The following is a 25,574-nucleotide window of genomic DNA, read 5'->3' as shown; positions in this document are numbered from 1 at the left end:
CCACTGAGCCAAACTGGTTTCGGCCAGAAGGTGTTTTTGATGGTGAAGAGGTAAGCTTGTTGTTTTCATTTTCCCAAACAGAAAGAGTTCCAGCCAAGGTTGCCCCAGTAAGGGGCTGAAAATGGCCTTTGGGATTGATCTGTGTCGCCCCAGTGGTGATGTTTAAAAACACACACACACACACACACACACACACACACACACACACACACACACACTAGAGGCCCGGTGCACGAAATTCGTGCACGGAGGGAGGTTGTCCCTCAGCCCAGCCTGTACCCTCTCCAATCTGGGACCCCTCGAAGGATGTTCAACTGCCCGTTTAGGCCCGATCCCGGATCGGGCCTAAACGGGCAGTCGGACATTCCTCTCACAATCCAGGACTGCTGGCTCCCAACTGCTTGCCTGCCTGCCTTCCTGATTGCCCCTAACCGCTTCTGCCTGGCAGCCTGATCACCCCCTAACCACTCCCATGCCAACCTGTTTGCCCGCAACTTCCCTCCTCTGCCGGCCTGGTCACCCCTAACTGCCCTCTCCTAAAGGGTTGATCACCTCCAACTGCCTTCCCTTGCAGGCCTGGTCCCTCTCAACTGCCCTCCCTTGCAGGCCGGGTGCCTCCCAACTGCCCTCTTCTGCTGGCCATCTTGTGGTGGCCATCTTGTGTCCACATGGGGGCAGGATCTTTGATCACATGGGGGCAGCTATATTGTGAGTTGCAGTGATGATCAGTCTGCATATTACTCTTTTATTAGATAGTATAGAGGCCTGGTGCATGGGTGGGGGCCAGCTCGTTTGCCCTGAAGGGTGTCCCTGATCAGGGTGGGGTTCCATTGGGGCGTGGGGCGGCCTGAGCAAGGGGCCTGTGGTGGTTTGCAGGCTGGCCACGCCCCCTGGCAACCCAAGCAGAGGCCCTGGTATCTGGAATTTATTTTTCTTCTACAATTGAAACTTTGTAGCCTGGAGCGGAGCCAAGCCTGGGGCTCCCTCCACGGCCGGCAGCCATTTCTGTTGGGGTTATAATTGAAACTTTGTTGCCTTAAGTGGGTGGGCCTGGCCAGGGTGTGCGGAAAGCTTTGCTTCCCCTGTTGCTGGGGGCAACGCTGGCCTGCTCTCTCAAGCTCCGTTCTGCTGCCATTTCTGTTTGAATTTGTTTACCTTCTATAATTGAAACTTTGTAGCTTGAGTGGAGGCTTAGGCCTGGCAAGGGCAGGCAGAAAGCTTGGCTTCCTCTGTTACCTAGGAAACCTTGCTCTCTGTGGCTGTAGCCATCTTGGTTGGGTTAATTTGCATACTTGCTCTGATTGGATGGTGGGCGTGGCTTGTGGGTGTGTCGGAGGTATGGTCAATTTGCATATTTGTCCATTATTAGGTAGGAGATATATATATATATATATATATATATATATATATATATATATATAATATATATACACACACACACACACACACACATATAAATATATATATATTTCCTCTCAGTTTCCACCCCAAATTCAGAATGTGTGAGACCACGGGAGGGGAGCAGGCTGCAGTTGCAGGGGAGCAGGCTGCAGTTGCAGGGGAGTTGCAGGCTACAGGCTGCAGTTGCAGGCTGCAGATTGTAATTGAGAGTTACGACTCTGCCATGGGAAACAGCTAATGCAGGAAAGGGGTCGACCTAAACAGAACTGGGAGGTATGCGTGGCCGTGGCCGTTGGGAAGGTGGCTGAGGTGGTGGGCCAGGCTGAGAATCCAATGGGTTTTATAAAAAGGCTGTTTGGGTGATGAAATTGCTAGCCCAGCCGGAGGAAGGCTGAATGCTGAGAGCCAAGTTGCATCGGCGTTGATTAAGATGTCCTAAAACCTTTCCTGCAGGGAGTGTTCTGTTGATGCAAAGAACTGCCTGATACGCTAGGACAGTGTTGGTTGTTACTGGTCCTGAGATGGGGACTTTGTTGGGTGAATGTTCGGTTATGTCGTTTAAGTATGACGGGAGTGACTGAACAGCTCTACCTGTGAGTGTTCCCCTTTCATCACTGATGTTTCTCTCTCTCGCCCTCTCCCTTTTCTAAAATTAATAAAAAATATATATTTAAAGAAAAAAAAGAGCCTGGCCGGCGTGGCTCAGTGAGCATCAGCCTATGAACCAGGAGGTCACAGTTCAATTCCCAGTCAGGGTACACACCGAGTTGTGGGCTCGATCCCCAGTGTGGGGCGTGCAGGAGCCAGCTGATCAATGATTCTCTCTCATCATTGATGTTTCTGTATCTCTCTACCTCTGAAATAAAAAATATATATATTATTTTAAAAAGTTCCCTCTGGGAGGGGGGTGGGGTCTAAGGTGCTAAATTTCTGTGAGGCGGAAAAGAGCTGGGTTTTTGTCAGGGACCTGAGTGATTTCCTTGTTTGTCATAGTTGACTGCCTCATGGGCAGCCTTTTGGAGTCCGGCAATGAGACAGGTGATCGTATGGCTACAGAGCCAGCGCCCTGGAGAATTAACGAGGTAATCCCACCTCAGGTCAGTTTGGAGGAGCATGTCAGCGCCAACTGAATTGGCTGCATATCCTGCCTATGGAGGGCATGGGCATGGTCCTGAGCGGCTAGCCAGATGTGCTCCTCTGCCTCTGGGGTGAGAGAGGAGGACGGGAGGACATAGATGTCGTGCCAGGTCAGGTTATAGGACTGGGTCAGGTACCCAAATTCCTTGGTAAAAGTAGTCAGGTGGGTGGAAAAAGACCCAAGACACCTCTCAATGTATGTGAGGTGGGACATGGAAAATGGGATGTGTACCTGGACAATACCCTCGGCCCCAGCCACCTCTCGGAGGGAAGTGCGGGACCTGCGGGGGGGGGGAGAGGTGAGTGATGGTGAGGGGGGTCTGGAGGCTGGGTTGCCTGTGAGAGGCGGGGGGCTAGGTAGGGAGGCAGAGGGGTGAACATGAAGAAGTGGCGTCTGGAGACATAGGGGCATAAGGAGGTGGGTTTGGGGGACCCAGTGGGGAACAGAGGATTGAATGACCAGGGAAGGACCGAAGGGAGGGTCTGAGGGATCCAACTGGTCAGGGAAAGAAGGATCAGAAGCCTGAGGTGGAAAGGTCCAGGGTTGAGGAAGGGGGCTTTGAGTGGAGAAATCGGATTTGGTAAGTAGAGCAAGACTGACAGAGAGGAGGACGATTACGGAGTGTAAAGCAGGCCTGGACGAAGGGGATCTCTGACCTTTACCACTGCGGTGACAGAAATTGTCTAAGTCCCGGAGAATGTTAAAACCGAAAGTGCCATTCTTGGGCCAATGTGAGCCATTGTCTAATTTACATTGTGCCAGGCAGTATTGCAAGAGAAAATAAGGGATTTGGGCCAGACCTCTGTGGAAAGGCCGAGTGTGTTTGGATTACGGAGGAGACATCCAGCGGATGTTTTTGGAAGGACGGAAAGAGAATTCCCCATGGGGTAAGTAGGAAGGGAGGTAACAGAAATACCCAGGACTGGAGGGAGGGTGTCCCTACCGTCTAGTCAGGCTTCTGAGGGAAGAAAGTCTCATCCCTGTGGGGGGCGTCTCCTCCACGAGGGAGACTGTGGGGCCTGGTCCCGGGCCGAGGCCGGACTGGAGAGGACTTCTGGCCTAGCGCTAGATCTTTGTCTGAGACGGCAAGTGGCAAATCTGAAATCCCAAAGGGTGATCAAATTGTCACTTACCGGAGATGAAATGAGCCGGTGTGTAGTGCGGGGTCAGCACTGGGAAGGAGACCCCTCGGCATCCCCGGGTTTCGGCACCAAAATGTTAGGTGGATGCCAAGAGGAACCAGGCCAAATGAAATTAAAAAGCAACATGTATAAATTTATTGTTACATCTGCGAACACAAGGGCTGAGGCCAAAGTGGTGTAGGGAGGGCATGGTATTTATGTTTTTTATGTGGGTCAAGGCTAGCAGTTAAGCCAGATGCAGGTGCAGGCGTTTGCAGGGAGCCGGGTCTAGAGCTCTTCTTGGCTGCCTAGCTGTCTCTTGTGACACCTGAAACAGGAAAACCACAGAGAGGGCAGGAGTCCCAAGCGGGGCTCAGGGGAGGGACTGAACGCAGGGGAAAGGTACAGAATGTGCCTAAAAGAACCCCGTAGTCTGAAGCATATGCGGTGGTGGGGGTGGGGTTTCACTTTTCTTTCACTGTTTGCTCCAAAGTTGATCCAATTATGCAGAACTGGGGCAGCTAAAATGCCAGGAGAAAGTTCATCTTTCTGGTCAGAGAACGGAGAAAAGGGAACCTTGGTAGCTGGACAGTATGGGGGAATCTGGAGAGAAGAGGGCTGGAAAAGGGACTCCCCTAATTCTAAACAATAGAAGTAGTAAATCTCTGGCCAGACTGATCATAAAAGGGGGGAAAGACACATGTTACTATTATTGAGGTAGGATAGTAAGAAGCTAGAAAAATTCCTGAGAGAGTGGAATGGGGAAACTGAGACAAGATAATTAAACAAGACCAAACAATTTGAACAACTTACAGCCAGTTAGTGAATTGCAAGACCTAATCTTCCCTAACCAAGGACACTCGAGAGCAAATGGATTATACCTCTCCTCCCGGATCACAGAATGCATAGATTAAATCACCCTGGTTGGGAAAATAGAGATCGAAGACCCAATTAATGCCATTGTGCCAGCTAAACCCAAGGACAGATGAAGTCAGGGGAACAAATAACAAAAACCCAATAAAAGCCAGACAGAACCAAAATAAAAGTAAAACAATAAAACAGACCAAGAATAATTCCAGCCTTTTTACGAAGATGGCACCGAAAGCTAAGAAGGAAGCCCCAGCCCCTCCCAAAGCCGAAGCCAAAGCAAAGGCTTTGAAGGCAAAGAAAGCAGTGCTGAAAGGCGTCCACAGCCACAAAAAAAAAAAGAAGATCCACAGGTCACCCACCTTCCCATGGCCAAAGACACTAAGGCTCCGGAGGCAGCCTAAATATCCACAGAAGAGCGCACCCAGGAGAAATAAGCTTGACCACTATGCCATCATCAAATTCCCCCTGCCTACCGAGTCAGCCATGAAGAAGATAGAAGACAATAATACACTTGTGTTCATTGTGGACGTCAAGGCCAACAAGCACCAGATCAAACAGGCTGTGAAGAAGCTCTATGACATTGATGTGGCCAAGGTCAACACCCTGATCAGGCCTGATGGCGAGAAGAAGGCATATGTTCGACTGGCTCCTGACTCTGGTGCTTTGGATGTTGCCAACAAAATTGGAATCATCTAAACTGAGTCCAGCTGCCTAACTCTAAATACAAAAATTTTACACTGAAAAAGAAAAAAAAGAATAATTCCAAATTCCTCTATGTTGCGCTCATTTTGATGCATCAGCCATATTAAAAACGCACCTGCGAAGCTGATGAATATTATACTGAAACCCTCCCCTAAGATTCTCCAGCAGAAGAGAGATAAAACCCTCAAGACAAAGACCCAGTTTGGGGTCCCTTTTGAGAACCCCCATGTCCCTTCTCAGGCATGAACTGTTTACTTCCTCCTAAACTCTAAGGGACCTCATGAGACTTGCAACTCGGGGAACAGTGGGAAGCAGCAGCTTGTCCTGGGCTTACCCCTGATCCTGCCTGACTTTCCAGGGAGCTAACAGCAGCCCCACCTCATTTTTTTTCTATCACGTTTCTAGGGAGCCAAAGCCTAGGCTCTCTCTCCTGTTGCAATTTCTATCGTAAGCCCTTCCTTTGCTTCACCCTCTTCAGCTTTAATAACATACTCTCAAAATCACCTGGACTCGTTTTGGGAAATCTTTCCTGCACGAAGTCAAGAATCCACGTATTACAGGCCAGCCTGAGGCAGACTCGCTCTGGGCCTGGGCCCCATCCTGTAACATTATCAGGAATAAGAGAGGAGACATTATGGCAGACCCTACTGAGGTAAAAAAGAATAACAAATACTGCAAACAAGTCTATTCCCATAAATTAAATTACTTAAAGAAAATGGACCAATTATTTGAAGTACCAAAACTCACATAAGAAGTAATAGATAATCTTCACTGTCCCATATCTATTAAAGAAATTGAATATGTAGTTTAAAATCCTCCAATAAAGAAACTCCAGTCTACGAAACATTTAAGTTATAAATAATACCATAAAATAGAAGAGAACACTTTCCAACTCATTTTAGGAAACCTGAATTTAGCCATTGACATTTTTGGATTATTCATTACAGTAGTTAATCTACCCTAGACAGCTATGACAGTGGCTTTTGCTATGTTCTCTTGGGACCCTAAATCTCCTCAGTGATATCTTGAGGAATGCCGTGGTAGAAACTCGGGGCGTCTACTTCAACCAGAACAGCCCTGCTTTTATACATTTAATAGCTCTCCATATCCATAGGTTTCCATTCCACAGCAGGGGCAGCTATACGCATTGTTCTACGCCATTTAGTGCAAAGGACTCGAGTCTCCGAGGATTTTGGTGTCCACAGTGCCGTGGGGGTGGGGAGTTCTGGAGGCAATTCCCCAAGAATACCGAGGGATGACTGTATATATAATGCATGACATACAGGTGGCGAAGTATGAATGCATGCACGTATGACATGTAATGATGCACATGGTGAGGACTTCAAAAAGCACAAAGGGCTTTGTAGTAAAAATGAATCGTCTTTATACCTCTGTTGTTCAGTCTCCCATTTGCTCTTTCTAGGAGCAACTTCTGTCACTCACTTCCTGAGTTTTAGTGATAATTTATGTGCATATAAACATATGTACCGGTGATATATTTAACCAGTTCCTCATTAATGGATAATTAGTGTATTTCCCATCTTTTGCTAGCATAAATCATGGCACAGTGATTATCCTTACATATAGATGGCATTTTATACATATGGCATGTGCATTTCACATTTTGATAGTGCCAAATTGCATTCCATAGGGTACCAATTTACACTTCTATCACTTGCCCTTCACATCCTTGCCAATGCAAGATATTGAAGCATAGTAATCTCCATCTTGTGTAAAACTGTTTGAATTCTCTGCTATTGTTAGATAGTCCCTAGTCCTGTAAACTCTGTCACTGTAAACTCTGTCGCTTTAAGTCAGTCTCTTATTCTATAAAATGACTTTGTTTTTAGTTCAAATAATAGGAAAAGATAAACTTAACTGTCTGACCTTGCAAGCTAGCCATCCAATATAATAGACTGATACTGATAATAATTCCCATATTCTTATTTCAAGTACAAACTCATTATGTATTCAAGGTTACAACTGTCTGTAACGATAACTCACACAGAGCCCTTTGTAATTTCTACAAAGAGGCTTGAAAAGTATAAATACAGGAGACTTCCTGTATGTGGTGCTCAGAGATTTGGAAGAGACACCTCCCTCTGGGCCGCACGCAATAAATGACTCCTAATTAATTGTCTTATTAAGGCGTCTTTTATCTCATTCGCTGATTTACAATACAACAACATGACCAAATGTATTAGTTTGATATGTGAAAAATGGTATCTCATTGTAGATTAATGAGTATTTCTCTCATTATGAGTGAAGTTTTACATTTTCACATGTTTAGAAGCCACTTACATTCCCTTTTCTGTGAATTGAACACTTAAATTTTCAACTGGGCTATCTATCTTTTACTTACTGATTGGTGAGAGTTCTTTAACTATCAAAGGAAATGTATTTATATTTTATAATAGAGTTGAGATCATTCAACAGATGGATTCTGTTGCTTAAAACCAAAATTTGAAAATCACTGCCGATGCTACTTTGTAACCTGGCCTTGCTAATAAAATCCTGTCTCGGTTTGCCGCTCTGTTGACTAATGAGTTTGCCGACCACTGTCATATACTACCCTTTACCTCTTTGCACACAATATGCCACAATTGCCTAATCCTCACAGCTTCCAACTACACGGTAACATGCCCTAGGAAATCTGTTAGTTAGAGCCCCAATCAGTACCACTTGCCCTGTGTGGTTGAAACCCTAAGCCAGAGTTTCTCAACCCTGACACTGTTGACATTTTGGCTGGATAAACCTTTCTTGCTTAGGGGGCTGTTGTCTGCGTTGTAGAACATTTAGCAATATCCCTGGTCTATCTGCTGAATGTTGGTAGTACAGTCTCCCCTGAGTTGTGCCAACAAAAAATATCTCCACATTGTCAAGTATACCCCAGAGGAGGGGTAAGGTTGCAAAATCGCTGTGATTAGAGAACCACTGGTCTAGGTTTTAACATTTCTGGTGGAAGGCAGGCTGCATTACCAAATCGTCTATTTACTTTAGTTTAAAAGTCCCAGGGAGCTCAAATGGTGCTTGATAGGATGCAAAATTCTAAGGTCTGTAGGGAAGTACAACACTGTATCTAGTAAAAAAGACAAAATAACATACATGAAGCCACGGAAGAATAACACCTCCTACATTTGTGTTTATACCCAGGAAATGTAAAAAGAAGTGGTGCAAGTCAGGAAAGTCAGTCAACTGCTCCCACCTCACAGGGTTGGGGAGGCTTGATGAGGCTATTAGACTGTAGAGTCTAGCCCTCAGGTGGCTGTTTCAAAAAATGGTTACTCTTTTTCTTTTTAAACTAAAAATAATGTACTCATTTTAATACATGAAATTTTAGCAAGAAATATTTATTTTTAAAAAAATATATATATATTTTAAAATATATTTAATTGATTTTTTACAGAGAGAAAGAGAGAGGGATAGAGAGTTAGAAACATCGATCAGCTGCCTCTTGCACAACCCCTACTGGGGATGTGCCCGCAACCAAGGTACATGCCCTTGACCGGAATCGAACCTGGGACCTTTCAGTCCGCAGGCCGACGCTCTATCCACTGAGCCAAACCGGTTTCAGCTTAAAAATATATATTTTTATTGATTTCAAAGAGGAATGGAGAGGGAGAGAGAGATGGAAACATCAATGATGAGAGAACCATTGATCGGCTGCCTCCTGCAGGCCCCACACTGGGACTGAGCCCACAACCCAGGCATGTGCCCTTGACCGAAATCGAACCCGGGACCCTTAAGTCCGCAGGCCGGCGCTCTGTCTACTGAGCCAAACCTGCTAGGGCAAGAAATATTTATTGATGTGTCCTCAACCTTTCCATTTATGTCCAACCTCTCCATCAAGAATGCTAAATAGTAACCTTTTTTTTCAGTCTTCATTAGAAAATATATTTATTATCGATAGTGAGTGAAGATGTCAGTATTTATGATAGAGAAGCGGTTGTATAAGCCACAGTTGTCTTTATGTTGATTAAAAAATGCCTTATTTCATAAACATTATTCCAGTAAAAGAAGTATATTTTCTCTTTTTTTGTCTTCTTACTTATATGATCACCATAATGAATACAAACGAAATAGCTCTTATATAGTCAAGGAAGAAAAGAAAACGAGAGAAATCCAACATGTCATAGTCTAGACAATTCTGCCTGGCCCTGCTGGCCTGAGATGCAAGTATTTTGCCCTCTGCTCTCACCACTCCAATTCCCTTATCTCCAATCCCAACCCCAAGCTTTGCTGGAGTGTAGGGACACCCAGTGATGAAGCTTGGTTAGAAAGAGAAAGTTGAATAGGAAGTACATATCCTGGTAAATGATAGATGGTAACAATAAAACCTGTCTTGTTAGGCAGCAAAATAGCAGACATATGTTGTAGCAATATCTTTACCAATACAGCTCCAAGGGCAATGGAGACTAAGGAGAAAATAAACAAATGGACTACATCAAAATATAAAGCTTCTGCACAGCAAAAGAAACCATCAATAAAACAACAAGAAAGACCACTGGACATACAGAAGGCCAAGAAACATATGAAAACATGCTCAAAGTCACTAATCAATCATCTGAGAGATGCAAATCAAAATGACAATGAGGTACCATTTCACACCTGTCAGAATGGCTATCATCAACAAATCGACAAAGGACAAGTGCTGGCGAGGATGCCAGGATGTGGAGAAAAAGGAACCCTCGTGCACTGCTGGTGGGAATGCAGACTGGTGCAGCCACTGTGGAGAACAGTATGGAGTTTCCTCAAAAAATTAAAACTGGAACTCCCATTTGACCCAGTAATCCCACTTCTAGGAATATATCCCAAGAAACCAGAAACACCAATCAGAAAGTACATATGTACCCCTATGTTCATAGCAGCACAATTTACCATAGCTAAGGTTTGGAAACAGCCTAAGTGCCCACCAGCAGATGAGTGGATTAAAAAACGGTGGTACATCTACACAATGGAATACTACGCTGCTGTAAAAAAGAAGGAATTCTTACCATTGGCAACAGCATGGATGGAGGTGGAGAGCATTATGCTAAGCGAAATAAGTCAGTTGGGGAAAGATAAATATCACATGACCTCACTCATTTGTGGAATATAATGAACAACATAAACTGATGAACAAAAATAGATCCAGAGACAGAGAAGCATTGAACAGACCGTCAAACCTCAGAGTGAAGGCAGGGGTGGTGGTGGAGGGGTGTAAGGGGGAAGAGATCAACCAAAGGACTTGTATGCATGCATATGATCATAACCCAATGGACACAGACACTAGGGGGGTGAGGGCATGTGCTGGGGGTTGGGGGTGGCCTGGGAGAGGTTGATGGGGGCAAAAAGAGACATATGTAATATACTTCAAACAATAAAGCATTAAAAAAAAGATTACTCCTACTTAGTGGAGTAATAATTACTCCTATTAAAAAATTGTTTTGTTTTTGCCTATGTGAGGTACCTCATGGTTTCACCTGTATGTTCCTTACTACTAATAGATTAGAACATTTTAAATGTTTATATAGTTATATGTATTTTTAAATGGCTTCTTAGTTAAAAAGCTCTTTCTTAATGCAGTTATATAATGTTCTAAGATGCCTTATTTTTATTGTATTTTTTCATTTAGATCTTCAATCCACCTGGGATTTATTTTTAGTGTGAGGTAGGACTCTATACTTATATGTTTCCATATTAATAACCAGTTTTGCCAATACCACTTTTCCTAGTACACGAAGAATGCATACTAGGTCCCTTATTTTTTTAAATAAGGTGTTACATAGTTATAAAATTTGATTCATTCGCACCAGATGGCTATTGTGTTGGCTGTTGTCCCTGTGTAATTTGACAATCTACGGGGAAAGAGGTCAGAGCCCCGACTCGTTTTGCAGGTTTACAAACGCGGACGGGCTGCGACCAGCGCTGGGGGAGGGGGCGGTAAGGAGAGAAGCGGGGGAGAGGGGAGCCCCCAGGAGCTGTCAGCGGCGGGAGGATGGCCGGGGCCCTTGGCCTCCCCTCACACCGTCGGCGGCGCCGACCTCGCCCGCTTCCCCCCCCATCGCCTCTCGGGGCCTCCGCGTCCATCTTCCGCTAAACCTGGAGCCGGCGCGGCGCCGGGGCAGAGGCGGACACTCACTGCGAAGCGAACCTGCGCCGGCCCCGCCGCGGAGCCGTCAGGGCGGCGGGGAGAAGTTGGGACGGGGGCGAGGGTGGCTGCGCAGCGCGCCACGTGACCCGGCGTCTGGTGGCCCCGCTCGCTTGGGCGGCGGGAGCCGGGGAGGCGGGGGCGGCGCGGGGCGGGTCACGTGACGGGGTTTAAATCTCCCGCAGCCGGAGCCGCGGGGGCGCCAGTGCCGCGAGTGCGAGCGGGAGCGGAGCAGGCGAGGCGGCGGCCAGAGAGGCAGTTTGAAGATGGCGGACGAGGCGGCGCTCGCCCTTCAGCCCGGCGGCTCCCCTTCCGCGGCGGCGGCCGAGAGGGAGGCCTCTCCGCCGCCCCCCGGGGAGCCGCTCCGCAAGCGGCCGCGGAGGGACGGCTCGGGCCTCGGGCGGAGCCCGGGCGAGCCCGATGGGGCGGCCTCGGAGCGAGAGGCGCCGGCGGCGGCCGGGGGCGGCCCGGCGGCGGCCGGCGGGGAGTGGGAGGCCCAGGCGGCGGCGGCGGCGGCGGGCGGAGGAGGAGACAATGGGCCCGGCCTGCAGGGCCCCTCCTGGGACCCGCCGCCGGACGACGACTTCGATGACGACGACGACGAGGAGGACGAGGAGGAGGAAGAGGCGGCGGCGGCGGGGATTGGGTACCGAGGTGCGCGGGGCGCGGGCGGCCGGGACTGCGCATCCCTCCTCCCTCTCCGGGCCCCTCCAGGCTGGGTGCGGGTGTCGGGCGGGCCGGGCCGGGGCCCGGGGCGGGCTCGGCGGCGTCCCCCACCGACCGCCGCCCTCTGCGCCTCCGGGGCGGCCGCCCGGCTGCGGCCCGCGCTCGCTCCCTCCCGCTCCCCCCGGCTTTCCCCTCCGCTGCCCGCCGGGGAGCCCGGGCGCGGTGCGCAGCCGCCGGGCCGGGAAACTCGCAGTTGGTTGTAAAACAAGTTTCTTTCGCTTCCTACCCTTTTAGTATAACCCGCTTTCGTTAAACGTTATTGCTCCCCCCATCTCCCCGCAACCCCCCCCCCCCCCAATACACTTCAACCTGCAACTTTTGCCTATCTTTTTGCAGTTGTCTTTGCAAGCTGATACCTGTGCAATTCGTGGCTTTTTTTGGGGGGAAGGATCTTAATTTTTTTACATTTGTTTTACATTTTAAAGAGCAAAGCTGAATTCTAAATCCATACCCTCAATTTTCAAGAGCACAGCTGTTTCTCAAGACCGCTCTGTGGTGCCGTTAGGAGTGGGCAGAGGGGAGCAATAGCGCTTTTGGAGTCCTTGACACGAATAGTATTTCTCTAATGTTCGATAGTGTTCCAGTTTTCAGTTTAGTTCTAATCCTTCACTGTGTGCAAATATAACCCCGGAACACGAATTGACATTTTTTCTGGCACACTAAGTTAGATGTGTTAGTCGTAATTGCCCTGTCACCCTTGAAGTTTCGTGTTTTCGATCTGAGGAGTTTCTGTCCTGGATGGATGTTCGGCTCCATCCGTATTTGCATCAGTAAATCTAATCTGTGGACTCACTGGGCTGTATATAAAGGTAACATGCGCATTAAGGGGCTGGATTCGTCAAAAGACCTCATTTCAAGAAAGTTTAATAGGGGAAACGAATTAAGGCAAAAGCTATCTTTATATGTTTAGAGAAGTTGCAAATTGCTGTTAGCTTCGTTTGAACTTTTTCCGGTAAATTTTTGGTTGACAAATTTTATGAGCTCCATTGTTTGTAATTGGTAAATTCAGTCTAACTAGATTACTACTTTTGTGTTTGGATTTAGTAGACTTGATTTATATGTAGATTTGTGATGAACTGAGACTTTTAGATTGAGGTTAGAATCTCTTACGGAGAAAATACTGTTCTTACGAACCAGCCACGCACGATGACCCAGCAGGCATTCTTTTAAATACGTTTTTATTGACTTTGTTTAGCGAGAGAGGAAGGGAGAGAAACATTGATGGGTTGCCTGCTGGGGACTGAACCTGAAACCTGGGTATATGCCCTGACTGGGAATTGAACGTGTCTTACTCAGTGAAAATCATTATATCATAACCATTACAGATCTTCATACTATTTTATTTTTATTTTTGTTAATCCTCACCCTAGGATATTTTTCCCATTGATTTCCCCCCCCCCCCCCCCTAGAGATGGAAGGAAGGGGGGAGGAGAGATAGCTATATGAGAGAGACACATCAATTGGCTGCCTCCAGCACAAGCCTGAGGATCTGAACCTGCAACCCAGGCACATGCCCTTGACCGTGACTTGAACCCGCAACCTTTGTTATGTGGGCTGAAGTTCTAATCACTGAGACACCAGCCAGGGCCATTTTTAAAAGAATTGTTTTGAGAGAGAGAGAGGAAAGGTGGGGTGAGAGAAACATCTATTTGTTGTTCCACTTAGTTCCATACATTCATTGGTTGATTCTTACATGCTCCCTGACCGGGGATTGAACCCACAACCTTGGCATATCTAACCAACTGAGCTACCAGGCCGGGGCCCAGATCTTCATACATTTTAGATGCAGATTGTTCAGCAGACTTGAATTGCTTTTGGTTTCTTTTGCAGATAACCTTCTGTTTGGTGATGAAATAATTACCAATGGTTTTCATTCCTGTGAAAGTGATGAGGATGATAGAGCCTCACATGCAAGCTCTAGTGACTGGACTCCAAGGCCACGGATAGGTATGGTTTCACAGCTTTAGAGAGTAAATGTTGTCTTTTTCTTTGTATTTTGTTTTATGCTAGCTAAAAAGATAATTGTCTGCCTCTTTATAACCTGGTGATGAGGTTCCTTAGGTGCTTGCTAAGGTTTATGTTTCTAGGGAAAGTCTAGTGCTTCTGTTTTTGTTTTTAAACAGCTCACGTCCATGGAAGCTGGCCTCTAGTATTTCTCAAACAACCGAGTCCTCCTCACACCTCAGGTCCTTGGGTCCTTTTCACATGTTTCCTCTGTGTAATGCTCTTCCTTCCTATTTGTTCTTCCTTTTCTTTTAACATACCGCTTTTAAAAAAAAAGATGTTTTTGTTGATTTTAGAGAGACATAGAGATAGCAATCTTAACTTTTTTATTGTGTTTCTTATACTAGAATATAAGCCCTATTGGGACAGGGATTTTTTTTTAACTGATTTGTGGGCTATTTTGTCAGTTCCTAGAAAAGTGCTTGGCACATAATTTGTGCTCGGTAAGTCTTTAACTATGTTGATGAAATGGAAAGTACAGGGGTCGGCAAAAGTAGCTTTATAGTTGTGATACAAGTAAATAATACAATAATCAATATAAGAATAAACTGTGTTTCGAGTATTCACAACTGGAAACCTCCTTTAGGAATAGAGAACACTATTAGGTATTTATACTAAAGTTATAACATGACCATCTCGAAAATGATCTTTTTCTTAATGTGCCTTCATTTTTGATTATTTAAATGCAGTGGTGATTAGTTCCTCAGTGTCCATAGTATTACTGTATTTTTTGTTTTCTCAAGTTAGAAAACTGACTTAAGAAACGTTAGGGTAAAAAATATTAGTGCTTAAAACATAGCATTATATGTATCATTTTCGGAGATTGGTTAAGATCAAATTGAATATTATTACGGAAAAAAATTTAAAAGGTATTAGTTATGTATAGATTTCCTTAGAGAGGTATATAAATTTCCTTTTCACTTACGTCTTTTTAAATTTGTTAATTTTAGAGTAAGGAAGGTGGGGGGAGAGAGAGAGCGAGAAACATCAGCTTGTTCCACTTATTTATGCATTCATAGGTTAATTCTTGTATATGCCCTCACCGGGGATCCAACCTACAACCTTGGCGTGTTGGGACGATGCTCTAACTAAATTGAGTTACCTGGCCAAGGCTTTCCCTTATGTCTTTAATGATAAATGGTATGGGCTTTTGGGACTGATAGGATCTTTCCTATGTTGATTTGTAGAATCCTTTTGTACATATATGCTCCTGTTACTAATTATGGTATATATTTCTGGATTTTAACTAGCAAAATTTAACTCTGGTTATTAATTTGACTCTTTTTTAAAAAATATATTTTATTGCCGAAACCGGTTTGGCTCAGTGGATAGAGCGTCGGTCTGTGGACTGAAAGGTCCCAGGTTCGATTCCGGTCAAGGGCATGTACATTGGTTGCGGGCACATCCCCGGTAGGGGGTGTGCAAGAGGCAGCTGGTCGATGTTTCTCTCTCATCGATGTTTCTAGCTCTCTGTCTCTCTCCTTTCCTCTCTGTAAAAAATCAATAAAATATATTTTAATATATATATATATTTTTTTTATTGATTTTTTTACAGAGAGGCAGGGAGAAGGATAGAGAGTTAGAAACATTGATGAGAGAGAAAGACCAATCAGCTGCCTCCTGCACACCTCCTACCGGGGATGTGCCCGCAACCAAGGTACATGCCCTTGACCGGAATCGAACCTGGGACCTTTCAGTCCGCTGGCCGACGCTCTATCCACTGAGCCAAACCGCTTAGGGCTTGACTCTTAAAATATTTTGTATTTTATAGTTCAAGGGGCAGACCCAAACTCTTGAGCCCCTAATTTCATTGGGATATAGCATTAGTTCTGAGAATGCTGTGAAAATGAAATATTTTTATATTGCATTTTATTACTTTATAAAAAGAACCCATAAAGATTGCTAACTCATTACTTCAGAAAATGATATTTTAAATTAATTGGATGTGAATTTGATGTAAGTCTTTGTCCTCTTAATATAGGTCCATATGCTTTTGTTCAGCAACATCTCATGATTGGCACAGATCCTCGAACAATTCTAAAAGATTTACTACCAGAAACAATTCCTCCACCTGAATGGGATGATATGACACTGTGGCAGATTGTTATTAATATCCTTTCAGAACCACCAAAAAGGAAAAAAAGAAAAGATATTAATACAATAGAAGATGCTGTGAAATTACTGCAGGAATGCAAAAAAATAATAGTTCTAACTGGAGCTGGGGTATGTAACATGTTTAAAACATGAGTAAAAAAGGAGGAGGTGGTAAATATTTTATCTTATGCCTTTCCTATTAAACGTTTTTCTGGTGTAGAAGAATTTATCCTTTCATGATAATGGGCAATTATTTGTGTTTGGAAACTGCTAAAAATTGAGCGTAGCAACAGAGGCTAAATTGGTTGTTTTTAAAAGCCTCTCCAGCAACCATAAAAAAGATATGCTTCTGTTTATTAGTACAGTAGGTAAGTGGAATTAAGGCAAGATTTTTACTTATGTTATACCACAACTCCTAAAGGAGATTAAGAGAATTCTGCTTACATTAAAATGTGTCAGGGTGTGATGGAGAAATGGGGTTTTTGTTCCATCTTCATGGGGAAACCAGGAACCTAATTGATATTCACAAGTAAAGAACTTAGTGTTAGGAAGGTAACAGATTCCTACCTCCCATCCATTTAAATTAAGGTGATGTGATTGAGGTGGCTTGACAATTTTCATTTGCCTCCCCTATAGGGTCACAGATAACTAGCTATGTAAGGGTATTATGTTTTCTGTGTTGAATACAGAATATGTTTGTTAGTGACCAGAGCAATGCTGGAGTAAAATTCAGTTCTGTTTTCTGTCATTTTGAGTTAAGGGAGAGTGTCATTTAATCCTTTTTTTTCTTCTAAATATGTTTTTATTGATTTCAGAGAGGAAGGGAGAGGGAAAGATAGAAACATCAATGATGAGAGAGAATCATTGATTGGCTGCCTCCTGCACACCCCCCACTGCGGATCAAGCCCACAACCCAGACATGTGCCCTGACTCCTGGTTCATAGGTTGATGCCCAACCATTGAGTGAAGCGGTTGGGCCGCTTAATCTTAAATGATCAAGAATAGTAATGCTTTGCTCCCTGACATGATTTAGATAAGTTTGACTTAACTCTGAGGTCAAAGTGGAATCACTTTGGTAAAATTGTGAAACAAAAAGGTAACACTCAAATTTCTATTTGAAAGCATGGTGTCTAAATCTATTCTCTCTTTATTTTTTTTAATATATTTTATTGATTTTAGAGAGGAAGGGAGAGGGAGGGAGGGAGGGAGGGAGGGAGAGAGAGAGAGAGAGAGAGAGAGAGAGAGAGAGAGAGAGAAACTGATGAGAGAGAATCATTGATCAGCTGCCTCCTGCATGCCCCCTACTGGGGATCGAGCCCGCAAACTGGGCATGTGCCCTTGGCTGGAATCGAACCCGGCACCCTTCAGGCTGCAGGCTGACGCTTTATCCATTGTGCCAAACCAGCTAGGGCTCTAAATCTATTCTTAAGAATTGAAACATTGTAGCCCAGCCAGCCTGGCTCAGAGATTGAATGTGGACATATGAACCAGGAGATCATGGTTGATTCCCGGTCAGGGCACATGACCAGGTTGCAAACTCGATCCCCAGGAGAGGGCATGCAGGATCAATGATTCTCTCTCATCATTAAAGTTTCTATTTCTTTCTCCCTCTCCCTTCCTCTCTGAAATCAATAAAAATAATTGAAACATTGTACAACATAGTATTTTTAAAAAAATATATTTTTTTATTGATTTCAGAGAGGAAGGAAGAGGGAGAGAGAGATAGAAACATCCATGATGAGAGAGAATCATGGATCAGCTACCCCCTGCAAGTCCCGCACTGGGGATCGAGCCCACAACCCGGGCATGTGCCCTTGACCGGAATCGAACCTGGGACCCTTGAGTCCGCAGGCCGATGCTCTATCCACTGAGCCAAACCAGCTAGGGCTACAACATAGTATTTTAAAGAAAATATAGAAATTTATTTTTGTTGTTGGTTAATCCTCACCAGTGGATATTTTTTCATTGATTTTTGGAGAAAGTAAATGGGAGGAGGAGAGGCAGAGAGAGAGAAACATTGATTGGTTGTCTCCCTCTTGGAGCCTGCAACTGAGGTATGTGCTCTTGACTGGAATCGAACTGGGGGCTGTAGGCTGATGTTCTGTCCATTGAGCCAAACCAGCTAGGGCTAGAGATTTAGTATTCTTGAAGTAGTAGGTCCCTGACCAGATGAGAGATTTCTTTGGAAACACTTGACTGCAATAGAAGTTGTCCCCTGCTTTCTGGTTAGAATAATTTGAAATGATTTACTTCTCAAATTTCTATTGCTTTAATTTGTTGATTAAATGCTTTAAGATTCAAAATTTGCCTGACTTAAAATTCCTTACCCCATTATTTGGATGTGATGGATTTAGTAATACTTGTTTGGGGAGGGGGGGTGTTTTATTTCTATTTTAAATTGGAATAGGATGGTATTTCTGTTCTCTAAAAGAAGTTTAAAACTAAATTATTTTTCAACTTCTTCCTAATTGTGTAAGAGCAAAAACAGAGAGGTAGAAGATTTAATTGTACAAATTATGCCATGTATTTTGCAGGTTTCTGTTTCTTGTGGAATACCTGACTTCAGGTCAAGAGATGGTATTTATGCTCGTCTTGCAGTAGACTTCCCAGACCTTCCAGATCCTCAAGCAATGTTTGATATTGAGTATTTCAGAAAAGATCCAAGACCATTCTTCAAGTTCGCAAAGGTACTATGAACCCTTCTAGTTGTTCCATTGACCACCTCTCATGACAAAGTATTTGTTCACATTAAGGCTTCTTAAGCTTAACATTCATTGTCTAGTAAATTGGGTACTAGTACTGCAGTGTGGAGTTACATCATTGAAACAGTCAATTTAGTAAGAATTCCTTTCTTTCTAGAAGGGATTGTTATTTTTTTTCATTTTAGGATTGAGTTTCTTTTCAAAGAAGAGGCTATTTTCTATTTTTCAAATTTCACTGCATTAATGGCCTTTACATTGTCCATGCTTATTTATTTATTTTTAATATGCTGTTTTTAAAAAAAATATTTTTGATTTCAGGAAGGAAGAGGGAGAGAGAGATAGGAACATCAATGATGAGAGAGACTTATTGATCGGCTGCCTCCTGCACGCCCCCAACTGGGGTTCGAGCCTGCAACCCGGGCATGTGCCCTTGACTGGGAATTGAACCCAGGACCCTTCAGTCTGCAGGCTGACGCTCTATCCACTGAGCCAAACCAGCGAGTGTTTAATATGTTTTTATTGATTTCAGAGAATAAGGGAGAGGGAGATCGAAATATCAATGATGAGAGAATCATAATCACTGCCTCCTTCCTACATGCCCATTATTAGGGATCGAGCCCACAACCCGGGCATGTGCCTTGACTGGAATCAAACCATGACCTTCTGGTTCCTAGGTTGATGCTCAACCACTGAGCCACACCAACCAAGCAGATTTTTAATATTTTTTTATGGGTTATGAAGATTTTAACATCTACTTTGGTATGCTTTGTATTAGCCAGGTCTTAACACATATGTAATGTGCCTGAACATTTGTGATTAGGGGTGGAGAAGATTCTAAGATTGCCTTTTAGTCAATAGTACTCTATTCTGCTCTAGTCTCTAGAGTTGCACAGTCCAGTTCAGAAGCCACTAGCCACATGAGGCTTTTGAGCACTTTAGTATATTGAAATGTGATGTAAGTGTGAAAGTCTACCAGATTTTAGAAACCTAGTATGGGAGGAAATTATATAAATAAATATCGATTACATGTGGAAATAATGATACTTTTGATACTGGGTTGTAAATTATTAAAATTCCATTGATTTTAATGTAATTACTAGAAAATTTAAAATTACATACATGGCTCACATATTTCTATTGGGCAGCTCTATTCTGGAGTACAAAGCTTGATAATATATTATGCCAGCAATTTTCAACTGGTGTGGTTCAGTGGTTAGAGAGTCAGCTTTATCCCTGCCTTCACCACCCCCCCCCCCCCCGCATCCTCTCCCCCCCATCCCCCCTAGGGCACCAAAGGGTCCCAAGTTTGATTGACTGTCAAGGGCACATACCTGGGTGCAGATTTGATCCTGACCCATCCTGGCCCTGTTGGGGCACATGTGGGAGGCAACCAAATCAATGTGTCTTTCAAATCCGCCCCCCCCCCCCCCTACCTCCCTTCTCCCTCTCTCTCCCTCTCTCTCCCTCTCCCTCTCTCTCAAAATATCCTCAGGTGAGGCAAAACTAAGAATACCTGAATATTTAGTGAATATTTAGTCATGGGCACTGACTCTCTTTTCCCTTAGATTGTCAAACAAAAAAATGACAACAGCCAACACAACAATAGCCATCCAGTGTGAATGAATCACACTGATACCTATTTTCTTTTGTCAGATCAGCAAAAATACATTTTTGATGTGCCACAGAATTTTAGTAATGAGTTTGAGTGCCATGAAATGAAAAAGGTTGCTAATTGCTGCATTATACCAAGCTCAAGATATTTTAATCAGAAAACTTTATTATTTTTTTTTTCCTCCACAGTTTAGTCTTATGGGAAGAAATTGTAAAATTGCTATTGCTAAGCTTCAGTATTTTGAATGGTCTTTTGTGTTAGTGACTGTTTTTAGTGAATCTACAAGTTAAAGGAACCTACATTTTAATTAAAGGGGTAATCTCAGTTACTTTCAAACCATATTGTCTATTTACATAACTATAGGAAAAGCTCTGCTAATTTAAATGGAGTTTAAATTGGTTGACTTGTTTTTAAAGAAATAGTCTTTTGTTTCATTCAAGTGTGGCTATAAGTAAAAATTAGAGGAAAATGGAAATTATATTTAAGTTTCTTGAATATGACTTAATTGCTAAAACTGAAAACTGAATTTGAGAAATTTTCAGGCTAAGAGAATTTTTAATTTTTCTAACTATCAACTTGAAACTTGTGAAAATTTTGAACTTTTTACTTTGTGTCAGCATAAAGTAATGATGGATATTTATATGTACCCTTAAGAACTGACACCTGGTTTACACTGAATTACATAAATAAAGTTAGTTTCTTTACATTATTCTCTTTTCTTAATTATAAGATTATGAATTAGTGAAGACTTACTGTTTCACTGGTGCTAGTAGTACTAATGCATGATTTTGCAGACCAATGAAATGTCACTTAGTTACAGTTTCTTGAATTGAACCTAAGATACTAGCATTATGTAACAGTTCTAGTTAGCAGAAATGAACACATACAGAAGGCCAGCAGGTAACTAGAAATTACTTTGATCTTATTTCTCATTATTAAAGCTTGATTCAGTAGCCCATTTATATAATGCTTGTAAGACTTGCTGTAATTTGTGTTCTGAGAGGAAAGAAAACATATTGCCCAAACTAACTTGTCAGTCCTCTCCCCCCCATCACTTCCATATGTACTTAGTAAAGTTGCTTAGTAAAGTAGTAACCTGACACTTGGAAAAATGTGATAACTGAGAATAGAAATAGCAAGGTGAGAAAGATTGTAACCCTAGTTGTCTAATATACAAATTGGGTATTCATTGGTAGCTTAACTAGCTTTGACATGTAAAAATTGATAGAAACAATTCAGAATTACAATGATAAACACAAAAGTATAAGAAATTTAAAAAGTGTGCTTAATAGAAATCTAGACAGTACATAAGAGAAAATAACAATGTGTTACAGTGTTCTTAACCACTGTGTATAGGTTATATACCATCTGGGAGAAGAAAGGGTTGGAGGGGTGGTATTTTTCACTTTTCTATAAAAGTTTTAAGATTTTGTGAATTTTTATTAATAAAATAAAAAAATAAGTTTACCTATAAAGTTTTATTCATATAAACTTTATTTTGCTTGATTATTTTTTGTGAGCTTTCATTTTTGTTAAAAGCTAAATAACCTTTATAATTACTATTTATATAGAACTGTTGCACTTTAATTCTCCCATTATGAACTGCCTGAAAGAAAGCTTCCAGTTGCTGAAGCAGCACTTAAAATAGTAATAGGTAGAAGAGGCTGAGTTAATATTGGGTCTAAAAATAAATAATTGGGGAAAAGGTTAAGGAGAAATAAGTAAGAACAAGGAACAAAGTATAGTATCCAAAAATGGAGGATGGAGAGGGCATGCAAATATTGTTATATTTTACTAGATTCATGAAATATGTGAATAAAAAACTAATAATTAAATTTTTCTACCAGTTGCTATAGTAAGCAGAAAGTTTGTTAAATGGTTTATGGTTTTTGCTAGTTGTGAGAGAAAATGAATGTAATATGAAGTTATGTTATTATTGGTGAATTTTTGGAAGGAAATAATTTCCTTAATGCATCAAGCCATTGATGTATATAATTATTGAGAAGTAACTTAGATTTTATTTAGACTGGAAATTCCAAGTAATGGAGAGGTGTGTTTAAAGAAGTTACTGGCGCATTAAAGCAGATTCTTAATCCATTGACATTTTGGGGTGGGTAATTCTTTGCTGTGAGGAGATGCCCTATGAATTATGGGGTATTTAGCAGCATCCCTCTTCCCACTAAATGCCATTAACACCCCCCACTCCCAGTCTTGACATTCAAAAATGTCTCCATACATTGCCAAGTATTCCCTGCAAAATTGTTCCCTGTTTGAGCACCATTGTGATACAGTGTGCCTAGCTGTGTTACCACTTTGAAATTCACCCAAGAACAATTAAGGCCAAAATAAAGGTATATAGCCATGTCCTGAACCATTATCGTTTTACATAATAAGGGCTCCCGGGAGTCTAGAATAATTGACTGATGCTGATAAAATTGAGTAGTTTAGTCAGTAAAGGTGAAACTGAACATGGATAAAATTAACTTTTTAAAGACTGTCCAAAGAGTGTGTTTGCTAACCTGTATAGAATTCAGTGAATGTTTTTTCCATTAAAGTGATTAAAACTCAAGAAGAAGTAGGGGATGGAAATATGAAAATGTGAACTGAACTTGACTTAATTCTAAACAATGTATCTTTATATTTATTCAATAAATTCTCACTTTATTGATAATGTTCTAACATACCAGATTATGTAGTTATAAAAGTTAAAGACTCTTAAAACCAGTTTATTATCTAAAAATCAAAAAATGCATGCAAAAAAAAATAGCCTCAGTCCCATTTATCTGAAAACAATGTATTAATACTTATGTGTATGTGGATTACAGATGTATAAATATAGGCGTAAAGTATTATATATAGCTACATATATATTACATTTTTATTATAAAAATGGGTTCTTTTTCGTACTGATTTGTATTTGTAGTATTTCCTACTTAATAAATTTTTTGTGTCAGACACTTGAATACTTTATAGTCATCATAATGTTCATCAAGTAGTGTACTGTAATGAACTAATCCTGCAAGTGTACATTTGGATGTTCTCTTACTTCCTGTTATCACAAGTAGGGTTGCTTTGATTATCCTTTTTGGTGTGTTTCCAATGTTCTTAGGATACACTCCTAAAAAGGAAATTGCCAAGGGTCCTGATACATTTTGTTGTATTGCTATCTGTGAAGGTGGAATAAAATACATTCCCATTAGAAGAAGTGCATGAGAAGGCTGATTTAACATGCCCCTGCCCACTCCCTCAAATTCTCTGCAGTACATTATTGGCATTAAAATACTTTTTTAAATAAAGTGTGTGTGTGTGTGGTGAATGTGATTTACAAAGAAATCTGAACAGTACAGTATGTAAACACTAGTTGGCCTTCTCCCTTTAGTTCCCCTATCTTTAATCTCTTTCCTCAAAGGTTACTGTGTTTTCTTGGGCCTTCCAAAAGTAAAAGAAATAAGTAAATGTGTTTGGGTGTGTGTGTATGAAAGGAGTATTATTGTAATTTTCTAGTAATACTTTGAAAATGATTCCTAACAGAATTATACACCCATTTTTCTAACCTTGCTCCCCCCCCCCCAATAATACTCTTGGAAATAGTTTCATAATGGCACTTAACAGAAATAACTTATTTTTAAGAAAAGGCCTGTAGAGTATTATTTCATAGTTGTACCACAATATATTTAATTAATCTTCTATTAATGTACATCTCAACTTTTTCAGGAAGTTAAAACTATTAGTTTAATAGAAAAAAGTGTGAATGATTGCTTTCTACAACTGGCCATGTGTATATCCTTGAATCATCTGATTGTTCTTAGACATTTTTTCCCAATGGGATGTTTTTCTTTTACTGATTTGTGGGAACATTATGTATTTTTTAAAAATACATTTTATTGATTTTTTAGTGTGGAAGGGAGAGGGATAGAGAGTTAGAAACATCGAGCAGCTGCCTCCTGCACACACCCTACTGGGGATGTGCCCACAACCAATGTACATGCTCTTGACCGGAATCGAACCTGGGACCCTTCATTCCACAGGCCGACGCTCTATCCACTGAGCCAAACCGGTTAGGGCAACATTATGTATTCTTGAAGAATGTTTTTGTTAGAAGGTGATTGGAATTCCAGCCTTCAATAATCCCATGAAGATGTGCAAAATTAAGTGTACTTACTAGACTGATCTTAGATATTAAAATGATGCTTAGCCTAAAAGGAGATTATGAAACTTGAGGTATAGGGATCAAACATTGAAAAGGTATTATTAGACATATGTAATACTTTTGACAATAAAGAATTTAAATTAAAAAAAGAAAGGTTATTATTGCATAGTGGTTAAGAGCCACACTTTGGTATCAAAACTGGGTTTGAATGAGAGCTCTGCTACTTACTGGTTCTTGTGACTTTTGGCAAGTGACTTCTGTGCTTTGGTTTTTTTCATCTGCAAAATGGGGATATATACTCTACAGTATGGTCAGCACATCTTTTCTTTATAGGGTCAGGTAGTAAATGTCTGCTTTGTGGACAACATAGAGGCTTAGTTATATGTTCTTTGTTTTTCTGCACAACCTCTTAAAATGTAAAAACTCAGTCCTCAGCCTAGTTTATAGCATTATAATAAATTGCTCGTTATGTCTAGTGCATACTAAAACTTCATTAAATGGTAAATTAATAGCTCGACTAACTGAAATTCTCTTGTGTTATGTTAGTACAGGAATTGGCAAACTATAGCCTCAGTCCAAATGTAGCCCACTGCCTGTTTTTATAGAGCCCTTGAGCTAAGAGTTTTTAAATGGGAGGGGGGAAATAAAAGAATAGTTTTTTATGGCATATGAACATATGAAAATTCTAATGTTGGTGACCGTAAATAAAGTTCTATTGGAATACAGCTATGCTCATTGATTTGCATATTGTCTGAGGTGCTTTTGCACTACATTGGGAGATTGAGTGGTTGCAACAGAGACCATATGGAAGCCTTAAATATTTACTAACTGTTGTCCTTGTTTGGAAAAAGTTTGCTGAATCTTGAGTTCCTTGGGGAATAAGGTTTTTAAAAAAAGGCAGTTGAATTTGTCAGGTGACTAATA

General features: G+C 42.1%; 2 protein-coding genes across 3 annotated transcripts in view; both read left to right on the top strand.

The window, feature by feature from the left end:
* Nucleotides 1–2,873: 2,873 nt before the first annotated feature.
* On the top strand, nt 2,874–5,226 carry LOC307113024 (large ribosomal subunit protein uL23-like; the record flags this gene model as incomplete). The annotated part of the gene is made up of 1 exon (XM_079794259.1): nt 2,874–5,226. Exon 1 carries the CDS (start codon nt 4,615–4,617, stop codon nt 5,224–5,226), a length of 612 nt encoding a protein of 203 aa, XP_079650385.1. The 5' UTR covers nt 2,874–4,614.
* A 6,175-nt stretch (nt 5,227–11,401) lies between these two features.
* Nucleotides 11,402–25,574, top strand: part of SIRT1 (sirtuin 1) — a 28,458-nt gene continuing 14,285 nt past the window's right edge. The window contains exons 1-4 of one of the 2 annotated variants that reach the window (XM_079794121.1): nt 11,402–12,016; nt 13,919–14,035; nt 16,074–16,315; nt 18,721–18,873. In XM_079794121.1, coding sequence (XP_079650247.1) covers nt 11,629–12,016; nt 13,919–14,035; nt 16,074–16,315; nt 18,721–18,873 — 900 coding nt within the window. In that variant the 5' untranslated portion in view covers nt 11,402–11,628. Of the gene's footprint in view, nt 12,017–13,918; nt 14,036–16,073; nt 16,316–18,720; nt 18,874–25,574 lie in introns of those variants that run through there. The other variant, XM_079794122.1, reaches the window with a different exon arrangement.

Source organism: Cnephaeus nilssonii (assembly GCF_951640355.1).
Source record: "Cnephaeus nilssonii genome assembly, chromosome: 16".
NCBI classification, from domain to species: domain Eukaryota; kingdom Metazoa; phylum Chordata; class Mammalia; order Chiroptera; family Vespertilionidae; genus Cnephaeus; species Cnephaeus nilssonii.
This window is presented reverse-complemented; position numbering and strand designations above follow the sequence as displayed.